This window comes from Pelobates fuscus, chromosome 4 (assembly GCF_036172605.1).
Source record: "Pelobates fuscus isolate aPelFus1 chromosome 4, aPelFus1.pri, whole genome shotgun sequence".
In the NCBI taxonomy this organism is placed as follows: Eukaryota; Metazoa; Chordata; class Amphibia; order Anura; family Pelobatidae; genus Pelobates; species Pelobates fuscus.
The window spans coordinates 163,177,171-163,192,856 of NC_086320.1; the positions used below are offsets into that span (position 1 = coordinate 163,177,171).

The 15,686-nt window shown below is 37.8% G+C and overlaps 1 protein-coding gene across 4 annotated transcripts in view; it reads left to right on the forward strand.

The window, feature by feature from the left end:
• Positions 1 to 15,096, forward strand: part of MAK (male germ cell associated kinase) — a 40,881-nt gene extending 25,785 nt beyond the window's left edge. For 3 of the 4 annotated variants that reach the window (XM_063451728.1, XM_063451729.1, XM_063451726.1), the window contains exons 8-15: positions 1,397 to 1,564; positions 4,949 to 5,245; positions 5,834 to 6,015; positions 6,727 to 6,845; positions 8,502 to 8,633; positions 10,738 to 10,854; positions 11,362 to 11,454; positions 14,008 to 15,096. In XM_063451728.1, the coding sequence (XP_063307798.1) occupies positions 1,397 to 1,564; positions 4,949 to 5,245; positions 5,834 to 6,015; positions 6,727 to 6,845; positions 8,502 to 8,633; positions 10,738 to 10,854; positions 11,362 to 11,454; positions 14,008 to 14,165 (1,266 nt within the window). In that variant the 3' untranslated portion in view covers positions 14,166 to 15,096. The remainder of the gene's footprint in view (positions 1 to 1,396; positions 1,565 to 4,948; positions 5,246 to 5,833; positions 6,016 to 6,726; positions 6,846 to 8,501; positions 8,634 to 10,737; positions 10,855 to 11,361; positions 11,455 to 14,007) is intronic. The other variant, XM_063451730.1, reaches the window with a different exon arrangement.
• The last annotated feature ends 590 nt before the right edge of the window (positions 15,097 to 15,686 follow it).

Genomic DNA, 15,686 nt, shown 5'->3' on the forward strand with positions numbered 1-15,686 from the left:
TGTAACTAAAAATCTGAATGCAGAGACATCTGCTCTTATATACATTTTTTTTCTATTAGATGTATTTTTTATTTTCCTGTTACCGGTAATTTTTTTTTTTTTAAAGTAATACTTTGGCGGCATCTTGTGGCTAAATTCTGTATTACACTTGTAATTTGATTTTAGCCTCAAAATAACCAATTTATTTTAATCATTAGGAAAATGTCTATATGGATTATTACCTATATGTGGCATTGTCCACATATTGGGAGGTATAAGAGTCATATAGACTTATTCCTATTCTTGATTATTAATAATTAGGTACAGATTCAAATGCATGTGTATTTGACTGTGTCAAGTCTGGTGCCCCACCAACCTGAAAAGTCACCAGCCAGCTACCATTGCTGTCAATTGCAGTTAAAGGATCACTATAGTGTCAGGAAATCAAAGCGGTTTTCCTGACACTATAGTGCCCTCAGGGTCCCCCTCCTGTGGTGCTGAAGGGGTTAAAACCCCTTCAGCAGCTTACCTTAATCCAGCACTGGGCTCCCTCGGCGCTGGGGACCTCTCCTCTCCTGTCCTCAGCGGAGCCAAATGCGCATGCGCGGCAAGTGCTGCTCGCGCATTCAAAGTGTCCATAGGAAAGCATTTCTCACTGCTTTCCTATGGATGCTCTGCGCGATGGAGGCATAATATGCCTCCAGCGTCACAGATGCGCCTCTAGTGGCTGTCCGGAAGACAGCCACTAGAGGCTGGATTAACCCCAAATGTAAACATAGCAGTTTCTCTGACACTACTATGTTTGCATCTGAAGGGTTAAAACCTGAGGGACCTGGCACCCAGACCACTTCATTGAGCTGAAGTGGTCTGGGTGACTATAGTGTCCCTTTAATCAAGAAAGGGTGACTTGTCAGTAATTCATATTTGATTGATTTTTTAGGCCATAGTACATTAACTGAAAACATAGTTGACTTGGAGAAATAATCCAGGTGGCTACTTCACCTCAATTATGAAATGCATTTTGAATTCACGATTTCCCAACGAAAATACTTATTTAAAATACATTTTCCAAATAATCTTTATTCAGAGGCATAAGAACCTGATGACCATAGTTCTTGACAGGCAGAGATGTCACAGCAGACTAAAAGAGTTTTTTGGTGGAATCCTCTAGTTACTCAGTAACTTCATATAGCAACATACATTCATTAATACACATATATATTAAACATTTGAAATAATAATCTACTTTCAACAACTCACACATTAATGAATAACCCCGTTATTACTCTATATCCCCACTGTATAATTATAAAAGGCTGTTAAATATGTTTGTATTTATAAATGCTAATAACATTGAAAAATCTTTTCAATAGTGGCAATCCTTTTCATGTTGCTAATGGTACCTTTTCCTTGGCAGAATGAGTGGCCAGAAGGATATCAACTTGCAGCATCCATGAATTTCCGCTTCCCACAGTGTGTTCCTGTTAACCTCAAAACTCTTATCCCTAATGCTAGTGAAGAAGCTATAACACTAATGAAGGACATGCTGCATTGGGACCCAAAGAAACGACCCACTGCAAGTCAGGTACTGGTCACTGATTCTTTACAGTTAATTCATGATGCAACATCCATTTATTTTATTTTTTTTACATTCTTTATTTTGAACATGCAATCATAAACATACAGAAAGAAATTAATATTTTCATGAGAGCATATAAGATATGAAAGGTTGCAAGCAGACAATATGAAACATCAAGGAAATTGCACTTTTTTTTGTCTCCAATGTAAGACAGTCTCTATTTTAAAGTAAGTTATCAATATAAAATATAAGCAGACGGGATACACATGTTTAGAGCTTATGCATGACTGAAGCACTTGTTGATTGATATTAAAATAAGTAAGGACTGGATGCCCAAGGTTCCGAACATGCTAGTATTGTCAAGTAAATAATCCACTGGTGCCAACCTAGAGGTGGATTAGGGCAAGAATCATGCTAGGTAACCGGCATATATGATTTACCGGTGAACAGGCTAACATGCACAAGTAAAAAGACCTCTGGAGCTTTGTTCTCTACCACCATACAACACTGCAGAAAGTAAAACTAACAGTAAATCAAAAGAAAATCAAAATCAACATCAGCATGGGTGTATGGGTGCATAGAAATGCTAGGTGGAGGTGACAGAGACAAGATAAAATTTGCCTTAGAGGGCCATTATGGGCTCAGGATAGTTGATCAGCGTCAGCCAATGCCCTGGTTCAGGATTGCAGGAAAGTCACTGATTAGTGCGGCAAGGTTGGGTTGCGCAAGATTAAGTGAGCTAGATTTGTGACAACGTTGGCAGAAGCTTGTAAGGCGATGCACGCTGGGGTCCACATCTAAAAGAGTGAAGACAAGGGTGCAAGCTATATATCAACTGTAGCCTACATTGTGCTTCTGTAGGAGCGAAGTAAGCGGCTTCAGCAACCTCCGCCATGCCAAGGTGCAGCCAGATGAATCGGCATAGAAGGAGAGTGTCATGTTCTCGAACGGGTAAGGTGAGTTCCCTCTGAGTGCAGCCAGGACAGCCGTTTTATCGGTCCTGTTCCAAAAACGGACCACCAAGTCTCTTGGGGTAGTAGTTGGTGCACTGCTCAGCTTGGGGACGTGGAAAAAGAGCAGTCTAAAGTCACCATCTTGGCCTGCCGCAGTGACAACAAGGACACGAGCAGGCGCCTCATAAGATGCGGTAACTCTGCCTCCGGTATGTCTTCGGAGATTTATTTATTTATGAAATATTTTACTAGGAAAGATACATTGAGATTTCTCTCATTTTCAAGTATGTCCTGGGTAAATTCCCCGCACCTTCAAATTGTTCCTGCATCTGGCGTCTTCATGGGCCACAAAGCAGCGTTTGTGCATTCGTTTTTGTCGCTGCAGCTCCTGCACTGTTTGTCGGAGTGACTTTATTTGCTGAGTGTGTGTGGTAGAGGTGCCTTCCACCCAGTCGGCCTGTCAGTTCCTGCAGTTCCCCTTGGAGCATGGTGACATCAGCGCAGATATTATGTTGTAGATCCGCTGGGAACTCTCCCAGGACGGATATTGTGCCTAGCGAGGAGTCTCTGTCCCTCGGTTGCAGTGGGGATTTCGCTGGTGCAGGTAAGTTCTCCGTCTCGTACGATAGTTCATCGGAGAAGTCTGAGCAGCCTCCTGTGAGGGTGACCCTCTTGGGTCCGGCTGAACCATGAGCTTGCCGCCACAGATCCCCGATTGTCAGACCTGTGGTGGGCTTGTCGGGTTTCTGTTTTTTGGATTTGTGCCCCATTATGATGGTATTTTCCAGGGGGTCTCTCCGGGCTTAGTTTTCTGAAATGGTGGGTCAATATGCAGGTTTTTTGCTGCGATTAGCTGGAGCTCCAAAAACTTGCGACCGTTTGCTTTGGCAGTCTAGCTCCGCCAATATCCAGTTTAAAATATTTACATGTGAATGTCTTAAAATAGATGTTAGAAGAACAAGTCATGCAAGTTTGATGGTTTTCTTTATTTGGACAAAGCATACATTAGCATGCAGTATTTCTGTAATTGTTCCCATATTCACACTTCAATTAATATGCCACAGCTGCTCCATGACCATAGTTAGTGCAAGCTATTGAGTTATAGCACCAACAACAAAGGCCACTGGCAAAATCTAGTCGGTAACTATCAACCGCATTCTGCTGCTATTTTTATCACATTTCGACTGGATTTTACATCAGTTGAAATTCTAGCTGCTAAACTGAATAAACAGGTTGGCTGCTCAAGAAACAATTCTCCCAATCACTAGTAACTTTCAGAGTGACCTGGTAAAAGTCTCTCACGTACCCCTACTTGTTCGCATTGGATGAGGGCTTCACATTAAAGCTTAGTAGATGGATAAATCACTGTCCACCCCACTTCTGTGCACATATGAAATAAATTTAATGGGGGGGCGGTGACAGATTCTCCCTGTACCCCCACCATAATGCTCTAAATGAACAATAATCTAGGGTAAACATAGTGTCACTTCCGTGCCCCCCAGATGGCCAGAAACGACTGCTCTATTTATAATTGCACCCCCCCTCCCCCCCCCCCCCGCCCCCACCCATGGGTGGCAGGTGGGAGCTCTAATTAATTAAATATACAAGAAGGGGTGGACATATCATTGTCTATCCCCCAAATTGTCCTAAAGTAAAGTAGTCACTGGATGGATAGGGGTCCCCAATCCCCTAGCCACCCCCTTCTAAATAGAAGTACCCTAATTAATAATAGTGAGAGGTGCAATATGACTTATGCCTGTAAAAATATCTACTTACCATTAGATGTCTTCTTTCTTCTTAAATCTTTTTTTTTCTTCCCATAGGAAAGCATTGAAATGTTAATGTGCATGTATTTTTTATTTTTTATTTACACAGTAAATCTAGGAGTCATCTATAAAAGAGTTGTGTGTTTTTTAACATGAACCGTACCATAACAACTTAATAAAAATAAAGTTGTTATGTTGCCAGAACCCCTCAGGCGCTTCCTTACCTTTAGGGGTTAAATCGTTCACAAAGAGTTTAACCCCGAAGTCTGTGTTTTAACCCCGTTCCTCTCTGTAACTGTCCACATCTGCTTTATCTAACTCTGATCCAGAAAGCATGGCCTGCCGCTAACTTAAACTTATTTATGGAAAAGGATTGTGTGTCCCATTTTGTCAATCAACAAAAGAAGAAGCAGAAATGCAGCTCCATAGACTGTGTTAGCAAATAGTTTTACTGTGGTGGGAGAAGCTGAGGGCTTATAAAAGCTCTCTTATAGCTCATTTGATGTAGCCTTTTAGTAGAAAGAAAAGTACTGGAATACAAATCTTGCCTTTCATTATCTCGATACGCCAGCTCTTATATGGATGTGCTTGTCAAGATAACAATTAATATAAAACCATTTTGAGGCACTGAATGGAAGAATAACCTCAAACCTGCATTTATTTATCCGTAGGCTTTAAGGTACCCTTATTTTAACAATGGTCAAGTATTGGGACCTGCACCGCAATACATTGAGCAGAAAAGGCCTGTAAAAAAAGCAGTGCAACCCGTACAACCGCAGCCGTCATCTTCAACAAAGAAACAATCTCCTTCTCCACCTGATGCATTAGAGAAGACAATAGCTGACTCACCAGTGGTGAACCACAGGCCTCTGCAGCAGATTCAGGTGCCGCAGAGCACAGCTAACAACATTCTGCTGCCTAAACCTTCTCCAGTGTTCCTGCCCAATATCAGTAATACAGTGTCTCCAGTAAGTAACGTATCATTTCTAATATTCCCCCGGCATCTCACCTGGTTATTTAACCCCTTAAGGACACATGACATGTGTGACATGTCATGATTCCCTTTAATTCCAGAAGTTTGGTCCTTAAGGGGTTAAAAAGTACTATTACACAATGACCTTTTTTTTCTTCAATGGATAACTGTATTATATGAATATTCCTTTTAAAATGATGCAAAGCTTTTTTATTTGGCTATTTACAGCACTTTTATTTATCTGCAATACAGTTATAGCTACCCAATGGAGGATTTCGTTCCTATGATCAATATGTATATAACTTCAGTAATAAAGAAATATGTTTTACAAATATTTCAGCTTGATGGGTATTTTGTAAGGATTCCAATAAATATGTTATATAAAAAGAATATTCCTGACTCCCCCCATCCCTTTTGTCTTCTGTACCCCCCCCCCCCCCCCACCGCCCCCCCTGTTCTTATAAAACAAATACAAATTGTCAAATTTGGAAAAAGAATATTCCACGCTACACATTTCAGCTCATATCTGTTTCGAAATAAAGCAATAAAAATGACCGGCATGCTTTATTTGTTTTCCCCATAGAAGCCAGTGGCCACTGGATCTCAACATATGGCTGCTAATGCTAAAAATGGAAGACGGCGCTGGGGACAGTCCGTTCTAAAGGATAGTTGGGATGACTTTGATAAAGAATTTGGCATCTCTTATTCTAAAAAACCCAGTATGGGAGGAGTTAAAGAGAATAAAAACAATGATCCATTATTCGGGTGAGACATCATTAGAAATGACTTTAACTCCTAAAGCAGTTTTGTAACCTTAACATATGTTCACATAAATCTGTTTAACATCTTAAAAACCACTGGCATTTTTTTCCAAACAGCCATATTGTATCCAACTGTTTATTCATCTTCAAAATGTAGGTTAGTTGAGTTGTTCATTGGTAGTTTTAAAAAAAACTGTCAACGGCAAATTTCTGCTATCTTGTATTTCCTGGAATGAGCCTATTAGTTCCCAGCATTAAACTGTACAAAGGAGAGTAAAGGTGTTAACTACTGTTTGATCCAAGATGTCTCTATGGCCAGGAAATCCAGGGAAGGTCAAGTAATTGAATATCATTCTAATTGTATTCTTAAATATCGATTGACCATCTATTGAACAGTTGTTGTTGTACAACGCCGTTATGCACAGTGGCACTCACACACAATCACACACAAAAAGTGATGAGCACATTTTGATTCAATCCTTGAGTGAGTTAGTTATGGGACATTAAAGTTACATAATTATAGTTTTTACAAGAGTTACAGTACATTATTGATCATACAAAGAACAACAAATGTTACATATTACAAATCTGAGAAAATACTCCTTTTCTTTTAAAACACGAATATATAAAACTGTTCACATTTTTCTTCACATATATATATATATATATATATATATATATACATTGTACATTGATATTGTGGTTTTCTCTTCAGCATGGCAGAATATGGACAAGAAAACAAAGCAATGACAAACACGAGGATTCTGAGAACGGATTCAAGCCAAACCATGTCAGCTAAACAGCATTATCTAAGGCAGTCTCGATATCTACCTGGTAAGTATTAAACAGCAGAATTTACACACTTAGCAAAGTTGCTAGAAGCAAATCGCCATAGGAGATAATACAGTTGTTATTCCCAGGTGAAGGAAATGTACAAAAACATTTTAGCTCAAATTCAGTTTACATCTATGTTCAGACGAGAAAAGATTCACAAATTCAGATTGTTCCAGATTAGTGTTCATTTAAAAGAAATAAATCTCTGAACTAAAGTGTCAGGAATACAAACATGTATTCTTGACACTATAGTGCTGGTGTGGCTGTTTAGATCACCGGACCCCATTAGATCGCTTTGGAAAGGTGATTCGCCATGGCTAGCCCCTCCATGACTGGGATAATAAATGTTGATGATCTCAGCCAGTCCAATGCAGTTCCATAGGAAAGTACTGGGCAGCTATTGCGCATGCACGGCAAAATGCTGCATTGTGCCAATCAGCATCTCTCTATAGAGATACATTAAATCAGTGCATCTCTATGGGGAACATTCAGCGCCTCCATGCAGAGCGTGAAGACGCTGAATGCCAGTGCTGCACACAGTGCAGCATGGATTAGGAAGCACCTGTAGTTGCTGTTTGAGTGACTGCCATCAGACGTGTTACTAGACAGCAATTGTTTACATTGAAAAGCCTGCAGGATTAGGCTATAGACACCAGAACCACTACATTAAGCTGTAGTTGTTATGGTGACTATAGTGTCCGTTTACGAAACAGTACTGCATTGGTCACTGCATTGATATCCTGAATAAATGCACATTTTGCTATAAAATGGTCTTAGATGTCATTATTAAATTGTCATCATGAATGTAAAGCATTTCTCAAAAATATAATGCATCTTATTTTTATAAAGATTACAGTAGAGAGGTGTTAACAATTTATCATAACCATATTTCGTTAATCTAGAATCTAGTCTTCTTCAAAGGTCAAAACCCCAAATATTAAACAGTTTTTTGGTAATTTTGGAGATATGACAACTTTTTCTGTTGGTTTTTAGCTTAGAAATGTTAACCCTTTAATTGAATGCATAAAATACACACAGTTTAATTTCTTTATAGTCCATCTCTCTCTATCTATTTTCCAATTACAATGTTTAAAAGGATAATTTTGGATATTTGCGGTATTCATTTTTACTTGGTATGTATTGTTTACTCTTTGATAAGTGTTGTTCTTGTTTAGACTTTGATATCTTTCCTTTACATACAAGGTTATTTTCTGCATAGTGAAAAGTTTGTTCCCTATTTATTAAGCACAAGGGTTTATTGCAGAAGTCAACTAGTGAATTGTTTACTATGGAAATTATTCACAACCATTCTAAGCACTTTTGATCTGATTTTCTTTTAATACCCCTGACTTGTGATATGCAGTTAAAAAAAAAAGAATATACAAAACATGAGTGGCAAGTTGATTCCACATTCAGGTTTAATTCCTTTCACATGGCAGGTTTCAGTATGTTTCCTACCGAAATTTTCAGAACCACAGTTCTTTCTATGGCAGCATTAACAACTTTAGCCATTCAGCTGCTACAATTCATCACCAGTCTTGGGGCAACAGCGAATTATGCTAATATTAGAGCAATAGTTGGTGGCCCAAAGTTGGGAAATGGTTGTATGAATGTGAGCTTTTTAATTCTAACATACCTCTTTTTTACTGTTCTAAGGGATGAACCCAAAGAATTTAGGATTCGGGCTAGCCAACAAGGAAGTAAATAATTCAGCATGGAATAGTGCACTAACTTCTAAACCACTTGCTCCCATTGGAGGAGGTATGACGTTTAATAGAGCTATTGCAGGTAAATATTGTATTAGAAAATAGCATACCAGCTTTAAAAAGTTCTAAAATAGAAGTAGAAAAATGTATGTATTCATTAAATTGTTCATTTAACAATCATAATAAGTTTAAAAACTTGATTGAATTCTGGAGATATGCAGAAATTCATTCTCTCTCTCTCTCTCTCTCTCTCTCTCTCTCTCTCTCTCTCTCTCTCTCTTCTGTAAGGAAATAAAGAAGCATTTGATATGTTAAACTTTGTTAAAATGTTTTCAAATAAATTAGAAATTTACGCGTAATACAATGAAAAGTAACAATTAAAATGTTTGTTGTAAATCATGTTATTAATTTGTGTGGCCTCCTTAAAATGCAAAACTGAAGTATGTTTGGGGAACGTTGATGATGGATAACATGATGGAAGAGCCAAAATGCTGCCTGTCTCCTAAATTGTACTTAGAGAGATATTCTATCCCATAATCACTATAATGTAGCTATACAGTGCTGTAGCTGTAACTGTGCAAAACAAAAATTATGTGGGCGACAGCCCACATTTGTTTTTGCTTTATTTGTGTGGTTGTTTTTTTAGAACCATTAAAAAGTGGTTTGACAAATACCAGGGTTAAAACTGTTTTTGAATGGTTTGACTTAACGGGGGTCCATCAGGTGCCACTCCCTCCCTTCACTTCTTCAGTTAGCTTTCCTGAGCTAAGCTCTAGCTAGTAGTGGAGACAGGCAGCAGTGCCTGGTGGATTCTGGGTAAGAGGTTAACTGTTCTAAAACAGGATGACACCTTACAGTACTTGGACTGTTCCTATAAAATAGAAAATATTTACATTCTTCATTGCATGCAGATTGCTTATTTGGTGTTTCATTTGGGTTTTAGGGCTTTATCTTGCCAAGTTTATACCAACCTGCTTTAATTTTGCATTCAATAGGAATACAAATAAACATTTATTTACAAATAAACAATATATCACTGTTACAAAATGAAGAAAATAAATCCAAAGGTGGTCTAACTAAGAGACAACCATGAGGAAAAGTACCCAGTCCAATTCCGATAGTAAATGTTTAAAGGAAAAAATAATAAATAACTTTATTAAGGTATATAGTACATTATAGTATAGTATATTTTGTTTCATTACCCTAGGGTTACCCCCTTTTTACCCAGTCTAGGTGACCATCCTTTACCTAAGAGACGGTAACAGGGTAGGGTGTTTTCCTCCCTGTTTTCTGGTCCCTCAAGGTCTCATCTATACTAATATATCACTGTTGTCACTTCAGTGTTCTAAAGCTTTTTTGTTTCCAAACAAACCTATGCCATAAACATAAAAATAAAAATGGTTTTCTTAAAAAAATATATATATATAATAGAGTATAGCCGCGATTTAATATTATTTTTTTAAATAAGCTTTTTATTTTTATTTTTGGATACACTATTAGAATTATAAAACATGATTAATAATGTGTTTTTAATATATTGGTAAAATATATATACATTTATTTTTTATTTTATTTTTAATATTTTGAAATTTGAAAAGCTCATCCAAAAATATTAAATTGAGTCCAATGGTGGGTATGTGTGTGTGTGTGTGTGTGTATATATTTAAAAGTTCTTCTCTCTAATAGAAGGAAGCTAGCTCTTGTTATTCTAGAAATGGTGTCTGCCCATGAATAAAATGGATCAAGAGAGGACCACTTAGAACTGCAGGATAACTTATTGTGTTCCTTTCAAATAAATGCTAAAGGTAGCCCTGTATGGACTTCTGAAACTTTATACAGATGTCCATTTACACTGGGATGTCCTTTAATATTATCAAGGGGAAATGGTGAATTGTATCAGAATATACAATTTTCTGTGGAAATCTCCTGTTGCAGTGGTTCCAGCAGTCCAGGATTTATGTATGTCTCTGTTTTATTCCAATTGAGATACTGACAAAACCTGGGCTGTTGGTGGGCCATGAGAACTTCTATCTTGTTGTATGCGTTGCTTCCATAGAATCTTAAATGTGTTTATATATGTGTACTTTGTGCTTCTGCAACAGGAGATTGATCATCAATGCAGGTGTTTTTATTTTTTTACTTTACATGTTGTTCACTTCACAACTTTATTTCTATGGTTCCTTTAGGAGGATTTGCTGGTCCTTCATATAACCCAAATGGAGGATACATTCCATCCATTCACAAAAAAGAAGTTGGCTCTGCAGGACAAAGAATACAACTTGCACCTCTTGGGGGAGCAGCAAGTAAGAGATTTTTAATAAAACCTATTATGATTTTAAAAAAAAAATACACACGCAACAAGTATATTATAATCAGATTTTATTACAATTACCAATAGTAATATACCTCTGCATTTAATCAGTTTTATTAGACAGTTTAAAACCAATACATGCACCAGTCTATATACAATTTAGGTAGAAACTCCAAACCCTTCATATTTTGGTTTTATAAAATGTAACATGTACTTCAGACCATAGCAACTATGATTTTTTTCCTCATGATGTGGAACAAAATCCACATGCAATTGTTACACCTGTACACGTTACAGCTACAAAACAAAATCTTTGTGGTATTATCCATGTTCCCAGAGTGATTTTCCATCTTAGAGTAATATATTAAGAAACAGGTTTTTATAATTGAATTCACTGACGTGGCATAGCGGGGATCTGTTGTATCTGGTTCTTTTCTCTTATTTATATTCTTTACTATTTCTTTCTTCTTTCTTATATCTTTTTCATTCTCCTTGTTAGCATTACCCACCAACAGTGATGCTGTGAATGGTAAACCAAAGGTTATCAAACCAAAGCCTATCTGCCTAAAAGCAGTATGTGAGAGTCCACCAGGTACATTGTCCCTTTTTATGTAGAAAAATCAAGAGATATAAAAAAGTTATGTGTGAAACATAGTTCCTCTGTCTCTGTCCTCTCCTGAACTTTCTTTTCCTCCCTCAAACACTTGAGTCGCCCAGATGTTCAAAGTGCAGAGTGATGCATAGCTGATCTCTTTTTATGTTAAAGGACCACTCTACAATCATAAAGCACAGTTATTGGGGAAGAATGGGGGGGGGGGGGGCTTTAAAAAAAAAAGTTTTATATACAGTATTTCACAAACGTGAGTACACCCCTCACATTTTTGTAAATATTTTATTATATCTTTTCATGTGACAACACTGAAGAAATAACAACTCTGCTACAATTTAAAGTAATAAGTGTACAGCCTGTATAACAGTGTAAATTTGCTGTCCCTTCAAAATAACTCAACACACAGCCATTAATGTCTAAACCATTGGTAACAAAAGTGAGTACACCCCTAAGTGGAAATGTCCAAATTGGGCCAAAAGTGTCAATATTTTGTGTGGCCACCATTATTTTCTAGAACTGCCTTAACCTTCATGGGCATGGAGTTCACCAGAGCTTCACAGGTTGCTACTGGAGACCTCTTTCACTCCTCCAAGACGACATCACGGAGCTGGTGGATGTAAGAGACCTTGCGCTCCCCCACCTTACGTTTGAGGATGCCCCACAGAGGCTTTAGGTCTGGAGACATGCTTGGCCAGTCCATCACCTTACCTTCATCTTCTTTAGCAAGGCAATGGTCATTTTGGAGGTGTGTTTGGGGTCGTTATCATGTTGGAATACTGCCCTGTAGCCAAGTCTACGTAGGAAAGGGGTCATGCGCTGCTTCAGTATGTCACAGTACATCTTGGCATTCATGGTTCCCTCAATGAACTCTAGCTCCCCAGTGCCGGCAGCACTCATGCAGGCCCAGACCATGACACTACCACTACCATGCTTGACTGTAGGCAAGACACACTTGTTTTTGTACTCCTCACCTGATTGACGCCACACACACTTGACAACATCTGAATTAAATAAGTTTATCTTGGTGTCATAGTACCACAGGACATGGTTCCAGTAATCCATGTCTTTGGTCTGCTTGTCTTCAGTACACCGTTTGCTGGGTTTCTTGTGCATCATCTTTAGAAGAGGCTTCCTTCTGGGACGATAGCCATGCAGACCAATTTGATGGTGTGTGGCGTATGGTATGAGCACTGACAGGCTGACCCCCCCACCCCTTCAACCTTTGCAGCAATGATGGCAGCACTCATACGTCTATTTCCTAAAGACAACCTCTGCATTGACACTGAGCACGTGCACTCAACTTCTTTGGTCGACCATGGTGAGGCCTGGTGGTGTTGCCCACCGTGCTGCAGCTCAGTTTCAGTGTCTTGGCAATCTTCTTATAGCCTAGGCCATCTTTATGTATAGCAACAATTCTTTTTTTTCAGATCCTCAGAGTTCTTTGCCATGAGGTGCCATGTTGAACTTCCAGTGACCAGTATGAGAGAGTGTGAGGGCAATAACACCAAATTTAACACACCTGCTCCCCACCTGAGACATTGTAACACTAACAAGTCACATGACACCGGGGAGGGAAAATGGCTAATTGGGCCCAGTTTGGACATTTCCACTTAGGGTTGTACTCACTTTTGTTGCCAACGGTTTACACATTAATGGCTGTGTGTTGAGTTATTTTGAGGGGACAGCAAATTTTTACACTGTTATACAGGCTGTACACTTACTACTTTACATGGTAGCAGAGTGTAATTTCTTCAGTGTTGTCACATGAAAATATATAATAAAATATTTACAAAAATGTGAGGGTGTACTCACTTTTGTGAGATACTGTAAATGTTTATCAAGTTTTTGAAAATAAATCGATTTTTTGTTTAAGAATTATAAAAACTAATTCCTACCTTTAGTATATGACAGGATTCTTCAGCCATATATGTGCACCTTGTGTCAGACAGTGTTTGGAAATGGACAGTTAATTCCATTATCTTCCCTGCTTTTGTGCAGGGAGTGAAGCAGGGAAAACTATGAACTGTAATAAAAAATAGTTTTAAGGTGACAGTTGTCCTTTAAGTGTAAAAAAAACTTTTAAAAAACGAGAAGCGAACATTTGATGACACTTGTCCTTTAAATCTGCATACTGCACTATTCAGTGAATAAAATATAGTCACTATTAACGCGTGCTTAAATTACTCATGTTTAAGATTCTAAAATGTTTTTTAGTTTTTAATAAATGTAAACAATCTTCTCTTACCACAACAAATACAATTTGAATTTGATCAAGACACCTCATTCTGCTGAAAAGATAGGAAGGCAGAAGGAAAAGAATAACTAATATGAGAGGGCCAAGTTTAATGCGGTTTCCAGTATTGTAAGATGGTGTGTACTTGGTGTACATTTGTACGGGCTATATCATCATACTGAATGACTCACCAAATTCCCACAAATACAGTGTTTGTAATGTGAAATACACATTTGCATTTTGGTTTTACATGTTTAACCTGTTGTGAAGCACAAATAACTTGATCTGTTTGTATTTTTCAGATTTTGATGCCTGGAAAACAAAAACTGCGCGCACACAATTGCCAGGTTCATCATTCAAACCAGCAACTAAGAACCTGTCTGTGATAAACCGGCCACAACCACTTCAGCCAGTGCACGGGAGAACAGACTGGGCAGCCAAGTATGGCGGCCATCGCTAAAAGTATTGTTACCAGTACTGGGGAGGGGGAGTTGGAAGTAATTATTGGGTTACTGGAGTCAGAGTCAGTAAAAATATACCAACACTTACTAAAGCTACATTTGCTGGTATGCAAGTTGATCCGGCGTTATTTCAAGCCTCAGAAATTACATGTGTAACATAGGTTTAAGCTTATAATTGACAGATAAGTTAATTCCCAAAATAATGTGCAACTTTTGTGCCTTTAGGCAGCAGAAGTCAACAAATAGTCCAGTTGAAAAAAAAAATTTTTTTCAGTAAATTATCCTTTTATGATTATATTATTATATGATTAATAAGAGTGAATAATGACTAAACATACTAAACATACTCAACTGAGTGATAACAGTGATGGTAAGCACTCCAGAAATTGTATTTCTTTAGAAAAGAAGTTGGGAGTGATAAAGAGGTATGAGAAAGGTAAAGCATCACGTGTATCAAAAATTATGCAAAGGCCTTATTTACGTCTCGGCCATATATATAAAAAAACCAAAAAACTTTGTTTTGCACATTAGTCGACCACAAGCTTTTGGGATTTTTTTTTTTTTTAAATACACTTAACATGTTGACATACACAATCAATTGTAATATAATTATATATAAGGAGTCGGAGTTGGTGATACCATAAAACGAATAGGTGGAGTCGAAGGTTTTGTGTACTGACTCTACAGCCCTGGATTGTTACAGAGATTCTATAATTACTTTACACTCCCATCCGAATGTTTTGTTTTGTTTTTTCCAGCATTGGATAAATGTACATTCCAAATCCAACAGGTTATAGACAAAACGTACAGTAAAATATTTCAGAATACTTTTTTGGAACAGTGAAATCAGTACTGCATGAAATCCGGATCCACTAAAGGAGCACTTCAGAATGCAGTTAACCCTTTTTAATATAATGTAGTTAAAAAAAAAAAAAAAAAAAACTATCATACAAAAAAAGTCTTTATGAGCATAGTTCTCCACTCACTGATTCCAACAAGAGTGCTAAAATATCTCAGAAATCCCTACTGCACACCAGAGGATTAAGGTAAAGAAGTACAGTGTCCATACTAATGGTATAGAGAGCTATATGTTAAAGCTCGTTCACTGGTCGCTTCTCATTCACTGGAAGAAAAGACAAAAGAATGTAAATGAAACTCACACCGGTAAATAGAAGCTGACAGAGCCTTCTCCTAAGCAAATGCTACTCGTTCAGAACATTGATGAATGAGAACAAGCCAATGGGAGAAAACCCACAGGAAACCTATGATAAACGTTCAATTTTCCCAGAAACCCTGTGCACAAGAGGTTTCTGATCAACATAAACTGTTTTCTGGGAAATGCTTGTAAGTTTCAAAGCTTGGTTGGGAATTAAAGGAATAGTGTTCTGATGCAAGTGTTTTTTTTTTTTTTTTTTTGCAAAACCATGCATATCGCATCATGCAAACATCTATACAATTTCACCAGCATTTCCATTGTGCCCTTTAGGTGCCTGGAGTGTTCCTTAAAAACCAAAAACATA